The sequence below is a fragment of the Pleurodeles waltl genome, chromosome 12 (assembly GCF_031143425.1).
Source record: "Pleurodeles waltl isolate 20211129_DDA chromosome 12, aPleWal1.hap1.20221129, whole genome shotgun sequence".
Taxonomy (NCBI): Eukaryota; Metazoa; Chordata; class Amphibia; order Caudata; family Salamandridae; genus Pleurodeles; species Pleurodeles waltl.
Window position 1 is genome coordinate 655,274,889 of NC_090451.1, and position 13,220 is coordinate 655,288,108.

A 13,220-nucleotide genomic window follows, 5' to 3' on the forward strand; every position below is an offset into this window, starting at 1 on the left:
ATCCATCTGCCCTAGGGATTGGATGAGCATCAGTTTTGTGACTCTGTTGAGGCCTCTGTAGTCCGCACAGAAACTCATCTCTTTTTTTCCATTCTGAGAATGAGGTTTTGGTACCAGGACTACAGGACTAGCCCAAGGGCTGTCTGAAAGCTCAATAACTCCCAGGTCAAGCATATTTTGCACCTCTACTGTGATGCACTCCCTGATGTGATCAGGCTGCCTATATGTTTTACTTTTGACAGGCAGGCTGTCACCTGTGTCAGTGGTGTGTTCACACCAGTTTGTTTGACCAGGGTCAAGGATAACGTTTCTGAGAACTGACCCAGGAGCTTTTTGCAGTCATCTTTCTGTTGGTCAGAGAGGCAGTCAGCAAGGATAACTCCCTTTTCTGAACCATCTACTGTATTGTGGGATAAGAAGTCAGGGAGAGGGTCAACCTCTCTTCCTACTGACCTTCATCAGTGGCCATGGGTAGAGTCATGTATAAGGCTGTAGGCGATTCATGTGAAGCTCCCTGTGGGGGCTTCTGGGAGTATCTAGGTCAACCAGATTGGTGACCTCACCCTTCTCCACAATAGGGTGGAAACCACTCCCTTTATCTTGGGGTGCCTTGGGAGCCACAGGCCTCAGGACCCACGCTTTCTGTTCTGGCTGGTAAACAGTCAGTACAGCCTTCTGGTCATGCCACTGCTTCTGCGGTTTCTGGCTGGCCTGAAGATTTTTAGATGCCCTCTTCATATATTCAGCCATTCTGGATCTTAGGTTGAATGCATAATCCACAGTGTCCTGTTTCGGAGGCTTGAGAGGTTGCTCCCAGCCTTCCTTCACAAGGGCATGTGGACCGCAGACAGGATGTCCAAACAAAAGTTCACAGGGGCTATAGCCCACTCCCTTTTGAGGAACCTCCCTGTAGGCGAAGAGGAGGCAAGGCAATAGGACATCCCACCTCCTTCTGAATTTTTTCTGAGAGTCCCATGATCATGCCTTTAAGGGTTTTGTTGAATCTCTAAACTAAGCAATATCACAAAATAAAATGATGGACGGAGTGTTGAAACTTTTAAAACACTCACCCCCAGTCACAGACCTGGGTTTAATCCATCGTTATTTTGCTTGCCAGGTCACCCCAGTTCGGACCCAGCTATATGCAAATCAGTTTTGACCCTGCTCCCAATGGGAGCAGTCCAGCCCAAACTGCCAAGCCAGATCACCCTGAACAAGATTCAAGCATCCTGGGACCGGTTTCAGGGTATCACCCTTCATCAGCCAGGCTAGCTTGAATCCATTCAACTGCTATTTAATCTTAATCAAGATTGTGAATCTATGAAAGATCCAATACTGGAGTAAGAATTAGTTTTACCTGTAACTGTGCTTCCCTAGTATTGGAATCTTTCATAGATTCACATGCGACCCACCTTCGTCCCTGGGAAGCTCACCTTCTCCATCATTGGGTGTTTCTCTACACTTGTGCTGTTAAAAAACAAAACACTTGGGGCCAAATGTAGCAAAGGGTTTTTCCCATTCTGTGTCAATGGGAAAATGGGAAAATATGACATGGCACTCAGCTTGTGTGCTATGTCCCACACACAGCATGTAATATTTGTAAGTAACCCCTACAGCAGGCCCTAGAGCCGTAAGGCAGGGTGCATTATTATATTACATATGTGGACATATCTGCAAGAGCTGATAAGCCCCTCCTATGTCTTTGTCAATTCTTAGACATAGTAAGTGAACAGGGAAGCAATTTTAAATACATGTGTGGGACACTGGTCAATATGAGTTCCCCAGCTACATGATGCCTTCCCTGAAAATAGGGATGTTTGGTATCAAACATCTTGTATTAGTAAACCCTCACTGATTGCAGTGATGTATTTATTCATGCATGCACCCAAACTGCACCTTAGAGATGCCCCATGAAAACCTACATACGGCTTGTGGGCTCAGTGATTAGTTCTAGCCTGTCTGCCACCAACAGATGAGATTCTGACCCCGAGGGTGAGACCCTTTGCTCTCTGGAGGTCAGAAACAAAGACTGCTCTGACAGGGGTGTTACACACCCCTCCCAACAGGAAAACCTGCAAATCTGCATCCCAGGGCAGACTTCAATGAAGGCCACCGCCTTGGATATGTAGATCTGGCATCCCTCAGATGAAGATGCCTCCCACTCCGCCCCAGGGCCCAACTGGCACCTGGACAGGTGGGAAAATGAGCTACACAGGAAGCGTGTTGCATTTCCAGGCTGGACACACCCCTAGGGTGACCAACCTGAAACGAACACAGCCTTAGAAATTCTGCCTTCTTGTATGTGGTGGAATTAGGACTTTGGGAACATGGTGATGTCCACTCCCCAAAGGAAGTGGTCATCTAGGGGGTGTAGTGACCCCACAAGTAAGTAGCTCATTGGCTACTAACTTCACTCTCCTTAATGCGCTCCAAATTGAGTATTTAGGGGAACCCCTGATACCAGGACCTCAGATCTTTGCTGGACACAGAGTGGACAAAGAGGACTGCTGTCCCAAGAACCAAGAATCACGACTGACTTGGCACCAAGCCTGCCTCCTGCACCGATCCTTGAGGAGCAACTGACCAGTCTTGCCCTGGAGCCTGCAAGAAACTGGTAGAGCTGCCAGTGGTTCACCAGGTGTCCAGAAGAACTCAGTTGGAGCAGAGGAGCTGCTTCTCCACATCTTGCAGCCAACCCAAGAAAGAACTGTGAGGACCTGGACCACCAAAAGGCCGACACTGGACCGAGCCACCACACCTGAGCCACCTAGCCCGAGCTTAAGTGGGCCAACGAAGCCAGAGTGGTTCCCAGGCCCTCCAGAGACTAAGCCCACCTTGTGACTTCCCACTGTGGACTTCCCGGCGATGTCTGTAGCCTGTTTCTGCAGACCCCCCACCAACTGCAAGTAACTTCAGCACTGGGCCAGACACCAAAAGACACTACTGCACACGAGTCCAACAGCCTTAGGAGGAGTGGACCAACAGTGTCCCCGCATGCCTGAGGACCTCAAGGGTCGAGCCTCCCCGTGGGTTCCCACAGACTGACTTTCCAGACCCAGCTTGCAGCAACTTTGTGACTGGGCCTTTTTCTATTGAATTAAATGGGACACCTGATGCCGTAACACACCTCTGTACCTCGTTTTGGTCCACTATATAAAGAGCCAACTTCCTACAAAGCTTTCTATTTCCTTCAGGTTGAGAGGTTGTTTATCATCTCCTTTGGATACTGTAAGTTGCACTTCCAGGATTCTAGAATCTTTACAGTATGTGGCTGTCATGGCAATAGATTTGTTTCTTGATTTCCAAACCACCAGAAGTCTTGTTTCTTGGTGACATGAAAAAACTGTCAGCAGAACACACACTAACATTTCCACAATACAGAGAAGACTAGTGAGATCTCTGTGCAAAAATATGAAAATGTGTTGTGTATTTTGACAGATGAAAGGCGGCTTCCCTCAGCTTCACTCATTATGCACTTTTTGTATAATATAACAACAGTGTTGACATGGAGTGTAATGCCTAATCACATGTGATTAGTGTTGCTTTAAGTAATGCTGACTAAAAGGATGAGGGTATCAAAACAGTTTGTGGAATGCTACCTGCAAGTTGCTAGTTCCTGTTTAAGACGGTTGTGGCTCATCCTTTCAAGGAAATTCCAAACAGCACATCTGACCTGCATCCTGAGTGATGTGTCTGGGAATGTAATGTAAACATTGTGTTGCAGAAGTCTTACTAGCCATTTGCGCTTATTGTTTAATCTTGTTGCTTTACTCCTTTTCTTAATCAAAGTGTGAAATATTATCTACTTCAGGTATGCGGGTATCGTTCGTCTTTGTACTGCGATGTTGATACCCATTTCAGAGCTACACACGAGGACACTAGAAACCTGCTCTGTCCCTACTGCCTGAAAATCTTTAAGAATGGCAACGCTTTCCAGCAGCATTTCATGAGGCATCAGGTACAGTATTGTACTTTAGGGCACTATGGCAGTGTAATGTTGACATGGTGCATTGAAAATAATAATTGTGCCACATTTTTATGTCCTTTGTTCTCTTCCTCTTGGTTTACACGCCACAGCCAGAGGAGGTCAAAAGCAGTAATTCTTGTTCCATATTAGGTGGCAACCAGAAAGCCTTAACTGCAGAGCACATGATGCAGAGGTGCAAAACACATACTGTACAACAGATGGGGCCAAGGTGCAAAGTGAGACTTTCCAGAATTCATTTTGCGTGAGTCCAGGCTATGTGTTTTCCACCCTGTTGTTTTAAACGTCTTTGCCAGAGTAGGTCAAAAATATTATTCCTTTGTCCATATTGGGTGACAACAAGAAAGCACAAAGTGCAGAGCTCATGATACAGAGGTGTTAAACAAGTATTGTAGGGCAGGTGGGGCCAATTGAGACTTAGCAGAATACATATGGCATGGGTTCAGCCTGTGTGAAAGTCATTTGCTTTTCCAGTCATCTTCTTGCTTCTGTATCTCTGACAGAATAAATGTGATCCTGTTGTACTGTTTTCTTTCCTGCTTTTTTCTAAAGAAGAAGAGTGTCTACCATTGTAACAAGTGCAGATTGCAGTTTTTGTTTGCAAAGGACAAAATTGAGCATAAACTTCAGCACCACAAAACGTTCAGAAAACCCAAACAATTGGAAGGGTTAAAGCCTGGGACAAAGGTAAGAATGCAGAACGCAATAATTTTTTTTTATATTTAAAAATAAGTGAAAATGATTCTATGCAAGATACATTTATTGTGTTTACTCGTCGAGCTTTCAGGAGATAACTTGCCTCCAGCCTTTATGAAGTTTAGATGGCTAGTTAAATTAATGTGTTTAAAGCTGTTGACAAGACATAATATAAAATTACCTCCCTTTTCACCTTTGTCTTTTCAGTGGAATTCACACCTTCTGTTTATTTTTTTGTACCTGAATTGTTTTTAAGGCCATGTCCCCTTTTTTAAAGTTCTGTTTTAGTAGGTCTTCCTTACTGTTCCTCAGCACTGAATGTTGTCGCCTATGCGTACAAGCAGAAAAAAAAGAAAAGCCAGTCAATTTATAGGGAAATTAGATCTGAAACAAAGGCAGCGTTTGACTAATAAATCCAAAGTAGAAGTGGAACCCATCAAAGGTATTTTTCCTCTAGTTATCCGGGGAATGGTAGCAGCACCAAACTGAGGCAGATTATTAAGAATGCTGGAAAGCACAGCAAGAGCAATCAATGGATCTTTTGTCATACATACCCTTGTATAAATCTAATTAGCAGAATGAAGTCATGGTCATTTATTGTGGCCAAAAAGCCAAGAGACAACAGGCTAATGTTTGACCTTTGCAGTCTGAATCAGTTTGTTCTTGTCGGGTTTTCCGCATGTACATGATAGAGCAAATCCTGGACTACTGGGTACATGTGTAGATGTCTAGGATGCATACTTTGATACATCATTCAAGGAAAAGCATTGGTGGTCTCTGCGGTGTACACTTGGAGATCACTTTTTTCACTATAGACCCGTGATGTTTCAGCCAAACTCTGCTCTCACTGTGTTTATGATGCATCTTTCTGCTTTGGTGACCTGGATTCTTCCTGAGGTTGTTCATTTGTACCTTTATTTAGAATTGATAGTTGGTGCGTAGTCTCCTAGTGCTTTCAGTAGAATCTTTGGTCAGCCTCACTCTCATCATGTCAACTGAAAGAATCCTTGCTCTATTCCAGTCACAGATGCTTTGGTTATATAGGACCGGTGATGGGCTGTTACCCACTGTAGGACAGGAGAGTCTCATTGAAACAGAAAATGTACCATTTTTCAGACTGTTCTGTCTGTTTTAGGAATAGTCCTGAGACTTTAGGGTTTAATGGCTTAGCTTCACATGCGAGTGCTGCAGTACCATCTGGCTAAGAGACGGCCTTAATATTTATACCTGCAGAAAAGGTTTGCATTTCATAGGCATTTTGAAGTCTCCTTACTGGCTTTCTCTAGAATCTAGCCTCCAGAAGTGGTCTCCATTACAGACTGCACATTGACCACAGACTCTTGTCAGTATTTGAGAATACCGTGTCCAAGCACCAATGTGTACCCCTCAATTAGAATACATATATTTCACAGTCTCACTGGATAAATTAAACATGGCATTAATGCCCACATCAAGAACATCAGGAAATAGTCCTAATTCGGTCACATGAAACAAAAGACTCTTTCGTGAAATATATTTATGATAGTTGAGGGGTACATATTGGTGCTGGGACACAGTATTCTCAAATTGATGATTGGGCCTTGTTGCCTTAAGAGAGGGTGAGATGGGCTGACCACTGCCCCCCCCCCCCACCCCCAACCCCCACCCCTCCCAGTGCTGTGCATCAGGGAGATGAAGACGGGCTCCTACTGTGATAGGTGCAACAAACAGGAGCCTCAGTCCTTTATGTAAATCATTTGTTAGACTATTGTCAGTGTGTTTGGGATTAAACTTTAGAGACTATAAAATTGTAACCTTTTAGGTTCTCCACCTTTAGGATCATTTTTTAGGCCCAAAAACTTCCTTCATCTTTCCCGGAGAAAGTTGCGTAGGGTGGAGACAGACTTACTTCGTTTGTAACCAGGTGCTTTGATTTAAAATTGGAACCACCAGGTATTGTCCAGTCTTCAGGGAATATATATTTGGAGGCAGGTGGTGTAAAAATATCATGCTTTAAACGAATGACAAAATGTTTGAAGTTATTTCACTATACAGAGTTTCAGCTTTCCTTTTACAATGTTCAGCACACTCTGTCTTTGTCACTGCTCTCCTTTTATGCTGCTCGCCCACTGAGCGGAAAACAATCTGAGATGGAGGAAGGTTCCTAGGGCATTGTGTACCAACAGTGAAGTCACAACAGATCTTGGGACTTAAATATCTTCGTAAGAAAACAAGTTGCAAATGTCCGAGTCCAGTACTAGAGTGCTGAAGGTTGTACAACATGTAGCCAAATTGTGTGCTGTGAGTGAATAGTAAGGGGGTCATGTCCCTTTTTGACATGGTTACCCTCCACTTCTTTTTGCCTGGTATATGATGTAATTTTGACTGAAAGTGCACTGGGTTCCTGCTAACCAGTTCCCAAGTGCCAGATCTTTCCCCAAAACTGCACAGTTGTTTCCCCAATTGACACTACCACTAGCACCCTTCGTTAGTCCCTAGTAAATGGTACCTATGACATGGGGTACTAAAGAGGATCCCTAAGGGCTGCAGCACAAATTGGTCCACCCTCAGGGACCCCTCACAAAGCACGTGACAGGCTGCGTGTCTGGGTGCAGGCAAAAGTAAAAACACTACATGGCACACACAGGAGTGTGGAATTTAATAAAATATCTACTTGTCCACGTGACAGGGTGCTTCTTAAATCTACTTGTCCTGCAAAAAAAAATCTATTTGTCTCTTTGGTGCTACATTGCGGCGACAGATTATGGCAGCAATCTCATTATATAAGAGCTCTGATCCAGCCAGGGCTAATATTATAGTAGGGCTTGAATACTTGCAATTTCAATGCGTACCATAGCAATTTTATTATTTTGCTACCTCTGCAGATCTACGTACTGGGGCTAGAGGAAGCAGTAAGCAATAGTTCCAGGGCTGGAATGCCTTTTAGTCTACAAACCTACTAACTTGCATGTTTTAACTATGTTCACTAGCTCTTCTCTAATCTTTTTCCAAACTGAGAAAGGTTGGAAATTTACTCCTGACAATGGCAGAAGTAGAACTTCTTCAGGATTGGGGAAAAAAGTGGCTGGAGTCAATGTAAACTTGTAAATGCTGAATAGATTTTCGCATGAACAAATCTACACATGCATATTGGCTCGTGCTAAAATACATTGTGGAATCGCAATGCTCCTGGAACCATCTTGGGCCTAGTGGGCCCTCTGATATACAATGACGACTAGGCCTGTTTCTGTTGAACACTTGACAATGTAAGATTAGCTAGGCCTTTGAGAAGGTTTTATGTTGCTTGAAACGCATTGTATTGCAAGGCTTGCTCAGTTTACAGCCATAATAAGACATCATTGCATGCTAGCTTGAACAATCCTGGCTCTCGAAAGTAGCAACGTATGCACTTATTGTTCCTATTTCTTTATATAAAGATATCACGCGATATTAGGCACATAAGACATAGTGTGCAAGATTCTTGCTTATTACTTTCAATCCATATATGGTGCGTTAAGAAGAATTACTGATAAATCACGAGTACAGTGTTGCAAAATTGATCATGCGTCAATATCAAGAACCAATTAAATGTATTAATGTCCTTGCGGTTTAATATTATAAAAGACCCTGTATTACTTCCTTATTCAGACTGTCCGATCTTGATCTCTTATGCTGTTCAGTCTCCGTGTACACGTATTAAACTATTTTTATCCTAACTGGAGAGCAGGCTGGTCTTTGGCTTTGTGTCCTTAATTGTCTCGAACGGATTTAGCTTCAACAACAGTTCACAAATATTTTTTAGGAGCACGATTTCCTGGTTTACTTCTATAGCATGGGTGCACTTTTACGACTTTCTTTAAGAATTGGGTCCCTATTTAGGGCTGACGTTGACCTAGACATTTTGTTTTCATTAAAATTCTATTTCTCTATCTATTGGCTGGCTTTACTGTGAGTGAACACATTCTGCTGTTCACCAAGGATCATATTGGCACACAGAGTAGTTTTGCTCAGTGCCAGGAACTACTGTGGCAATCAGTGGTGTAACAAAACTGGAGGGGGCTCCTCTGCAAAGAACATGGAAGGGCTCCCCCCTCCAGATTCACTTGGGGCAGGTGCTATGCTGAGGGGGTTCCTTGGAGGGGATCCCACTGCAGTGCCAGGGGTGAGAGACCTTTGTTACACCACTGGTGACAAAGTGTGCTTTTTTGAGACCCAAAAACTTCTTTTTATTTTTTATTTTTTTTGTGTGTGTGTGTGCTTTTTTGCCACTGTTGGTTACGATGGTGAGGGCCTGGCAGCTCCAACAACAATAATGTGTTACAAAAGCCATGTCAAAACAAGGTATGAATTGACCAAACCAAAAGACTCCCAACAAATGTCTGATCGTTTGGTTTTGCAAGTGCTTGATTATTTTCATGCTTCCCATAATCTTGTTGAAGATGGTTACACTGATTTTCCATTAGCAATATATTTTGGAAATACTAGCATGCATCAACATATTTTACTAAATGGTGGTTCAAAGAAATAGCACCTAAACTTTCATAGTAGCAAAATGTTTTTTCCTACTTTTTTTCTGTACATTTTATTTTGAAAGCAAAGAATCATCACTCTTGGCTACAAGCTTATGCAAACATTTGCATCTAACCAGAGAGCATTACTTAGTCTCAAAAAATTGTTAAACTTTTCAAATGTGTGTACACTTTTTTTTTTTTTTTTTACTGGAACTGCTGTCATTAGTGCAGTATAACCTTAAAACGTTAATTTACGGCGATCACTCTGATAATATAGCCTTTTCAAGTATGAACCATAACTACAAGTTCAAACACCATTAACATTTGGACACACATATCACCTCAACTGCAGACAGTCCCTTCTCTGTAAACTGGCAGCCAAAGGGTTTGTGCTGCAGGGGGTTGGGCCTACATGCCTCAAGGACAACATAAACATGAAAACTTGTTGCCGTTGACCCCAGACAAAAGCCTGCACTGGGTAGGAGTGTTGGCACCTCCAGGTGGTGCAACCCAGGACTCTCCAGATGGTGGAGATGACCACCCCCGTCCTTACCCTACTTCTTGGCAGAAAGACAGGCTGGAAAATTAGGTATATTTTGTCCGATTACGAGGTGTGCCCACCTCATGCCAGTCTCACTCCGAGGTGGGCGAGCTGAAGTGGCCACCACTTTTTAAATTCCTCCATATTGTTTTTGATGAAATTAGGCCTCTAGGGTCAGAGTTGTGCACACTTCTCAACGGAAGTGGTCATAGAGAGGGTGTAGTCACCCTAAAGGTGGACATCCCATTGGGTGCCACAAGGTACTGCCTATAACACACCTAAATAGAGGCACCCCTGAACCCAAGAACGCAAATCCCGATGACCTAAGAAGCCTAGGGACACTGAAGAGTTGCACCCGCAGAAGAGGAGAAAAGAAGCAGCTTTGACCTAGTACCAACCACCAAAGGCCTATCTAGACCCTTGATGAACTGTACACCAAAAGACAGCTCGTCCTGCAGCTGAGCCTCCAGGAACCCAGGAGGACTGCTTGCCTTATAAAAAAGACTCTCATGAGCAGCGGACCTGCTCCCCAGCCAACTTTAAAGAAAAGGCTCTGCAGTCTCTGGAACCGCAAAGACCCAACACCTGAAGTCACCCCTGCCATCTCCAGCCCGAGGTGAAGCGGACCACTGGTGCCAACAAGGTTCCCCAGAGTCTGCGTTCATTGTGGTTTCACCCCTCCTGGACTCTCCCTGAAGTCACCTGCAGCCTCTGGACGCAGGCCCTCTCTCCCACGGCTTCTGTGGTGAGAGAAACCAGACTCCTAAAACAACCACATTCACTTGTTGCCTCTGGCCTCGGTTGAAATGGACCTCTGGTGTCAACAACGTCCCCCAGCTCTCCTGAGCTCGAGCCCACTGTGGTTTCACCTCTGCTCGACTCCACAATGACACCTGCAGCCTCAAACCACAGGGCCCCTCAATTTCTAGTGCTCCTGGACACATAAACCCAACGCCAAAGGACACCCCTGCATCCATCCCCCCGGGCCTTGGTGAAGTGAACCAAAGGTGCTATGTCCCCGAGCAGCCCATGTTTATTACCTACCTGTTAGTTTTGCCTGACTGGCTTCCTAGCCAGAGCCTGCAGTCTATTTCCACATAGACCAATCCCCATTGAAATACATTGGGTATCCGACGCCATACCACACCTCTTCACGTCGATGTGGATGTCACAATTGCACGGCTCCGCACGCGACTCCGTCTAACGTCATCGTGGCAATAAGAGGTCCTCGCCGGCGTGGTGACGTCAGTTCCCTTTTTTCTGTGCCTTCGCCGCTAACGGTTGTCTCCTAGCTCTTGAACAGCTACTGTTTCGAAGGTGTCTTATTGTACCTGTTACATTGTTTCCACCTAAGAAGTCAATCCAATCCAGTGGATCCACTGAAGCAGCAGCAGCCCAGGAGGAGGTCACCGAGCGCCCTGGAGGTTAGCTCTGTTGATCTGTCCAGTCTTCGAGACACTGCGCCACCCCGGAGGCTCCTTGCGCCGATAGGGGAACGGGAGCCTGTTGCAAGCACCAAGGCTTGTTTGTGTTCAGTTTGAACACCACCACCGCCAAGACTTACCTGCACATCAAGGGACTATGAGAGAGGCCAGCTCCATGTCAGATGTCATCTTGCTATGTTTCATTGCCCTCTTCTGCAGGTGTACCAAAACCTATAAGCGCCTTAAACTCACCGTTGCTGGACAAAAAACCTATGCACCTGTTCCCCGCAGCCCAAGTCCATTGAAACTGACTGTCTCAGTAGTCCTGAGACCCTCAATAGCCCCCCCCTTCTAAGGGTTCTGCTGGACTGCCCCCATGTGCAGTCTTTTCTTACAGGTACTTTTCCCAATTTACTTCAGCATATATCATTCAAGGCTACCACTGCTGGAAGCACATCGGCACCCAGACACACCAGGGCAGTTTACCTTGAACTGGTGGTTGTAGGAAGCTGGCTCTTTATATAGTGGACCAAAATGAGGTACACTGTACAAAGAGTTCAAGCAGTCCGCAGAGGTATCACAGAGACACAAATGACATCCCAAATGCTCTTTTTCGGTAGTGTGGTCAATCAGTTAGGCATATCAGAGGGTAGTGCTAAGTATGTAAGGCACACACTCGTACAGTAGGTGAGACACACTCAATAAAGAAATCCAACAGCAGTTTATTAAAATAGCATATACGTTTATATAACTTTTGACATCAAGATAATTGGAATCAGGTGAGTACTTTTCGAGTTAGGAATTTTTAGAGTTTTTAAAAGTTGAAAGTGCAATTTTCAGATGCAGTAATGTTATCCTGAGGAAGAACAAGCACTGCATACAGGTATTGTAGGAAGCTGGTTCTGTATATATACTATATCAAAATGAGATATAGTGTGCACGGAGTCCATGGGTTCCCCAAGAGTCTTGGCAGAGGCAATAATAGATAAAACTACTCTATTAGTGGTAGTGTGGTCGAGCAGTTAGGCTTATCAGAGGGTGGTGTTAAGCATTTGTTGTGCAAACACAGGCAATAAATGAGAACACACACTCAATGACTTAACTCCAGGCCAATAGGTTTTTATATAGAAAAATATTCTTTTCTTAATGTATTTTAGAACCACAAGACTCAAATTGCAGGTAAGTACATTAAATGTAAGGTACTTTGCATATGTATAGATAGGACTTTGAATCATAACAGTAATGTACACAGTTTGGCATAAAATGCCAATAAGCTATTTTAATAGTAGACACAGTGCAAAATTCAACAGTTCCTGAGGGAAGTAAAGCACTTACAAGTTCAGTCTCCGGGGCATAGGCAGCCCACAGTTGGGGGTTCAAGTCAACCCCAAACACCCAGCACCAGCAACACAGGGACAGGTCAAAGAGGAGTCCAAATAACATAGGTGCATATGGTGACAGGGGGTGCTCTGGTTCCAATCTGCAGGCAGGTAAGTACCTGTGTCCTGGGGGAGGAGACCAGAGGGGTTTTGTAGAGTACTGGGGGGGTCCCAAGTAGGCACACAATGTACACCCTCAGTGGCAACTTGAGGTCTTCAGTCACATGGGGATACCATTGGTCCACTTCTCCTCGGGCTGTGGGGCGCAAATGCAGTGATGTCTTCTGGGGTCGGGTCCAGCACTGGAGTTCCTCGCAGTTGGAGTTCGGGGGTGGGGGCAGAGACAGTCTGCAGACATGGGCTAGGGATCTAGCCCAACCAAGCCAACAGGTGGGCTCAGGTCTCAAGAGGCTAGGAGACATGGGGATGTCCTTGGTCCTCTTCTCCTTGGTCTGGGGCAGGCAGGTGCAGCGGTGTCCTGAGGCATCAAGTCTTTATTTCCAGGTCTCTTGTGGTTGGAGGGGTGTTCTGCAGAAACAAGCTGCAGACGCTGTTGGGAAGTCCAAAGTGGGCAAGCTTTGTCTCTGGAGGGCCTGAGGACCATACTGACACCGTCGGGCTAAGAGGCTCAGGTGCAATGGTGATGTCCATCGTCAGGTTTTTAGTGCCCCCGGTCCTCACATTTCTTTCTTGGGTGCCTGCAGA

The 13,220-nt window shown here is 44.9% G+C and overlaps 1 protein-coding gene across 9 annotated transcripts in view; it reads left to right on the forward strand.

Annotated features, from left to right (window-relative positions):
* Positions 1-13,220, forward strand: part of POGZ (pogo transposable element derived with ZNF domain) — a 235,423-nt gene that overhangs the window by 163,058 nt on the left and 59,145 nt on the right. For 6 of the 9 annotated variants that reach the window (XM_069218333.1, XM_069218335.1, XM_069218337.1 and 3 more), the window contains 2 exons: positions 3,812-3,958; positions 4,538-4,672. In XM_069218333.1, the coding sequence (XP_069074434.1) occupies positions 3,812-3,958; positions 4,538-4,672 (282 nt within the window). The remainder of the gene's footprint in view (positions 1-3,811; positions 3,959-4,537; positions 4,673-13,220) is intronic. The other 3 variants (XM_069218336.1, XM_069218338.1, XM_069218339.1) reach the window with 1 other exon arrangement.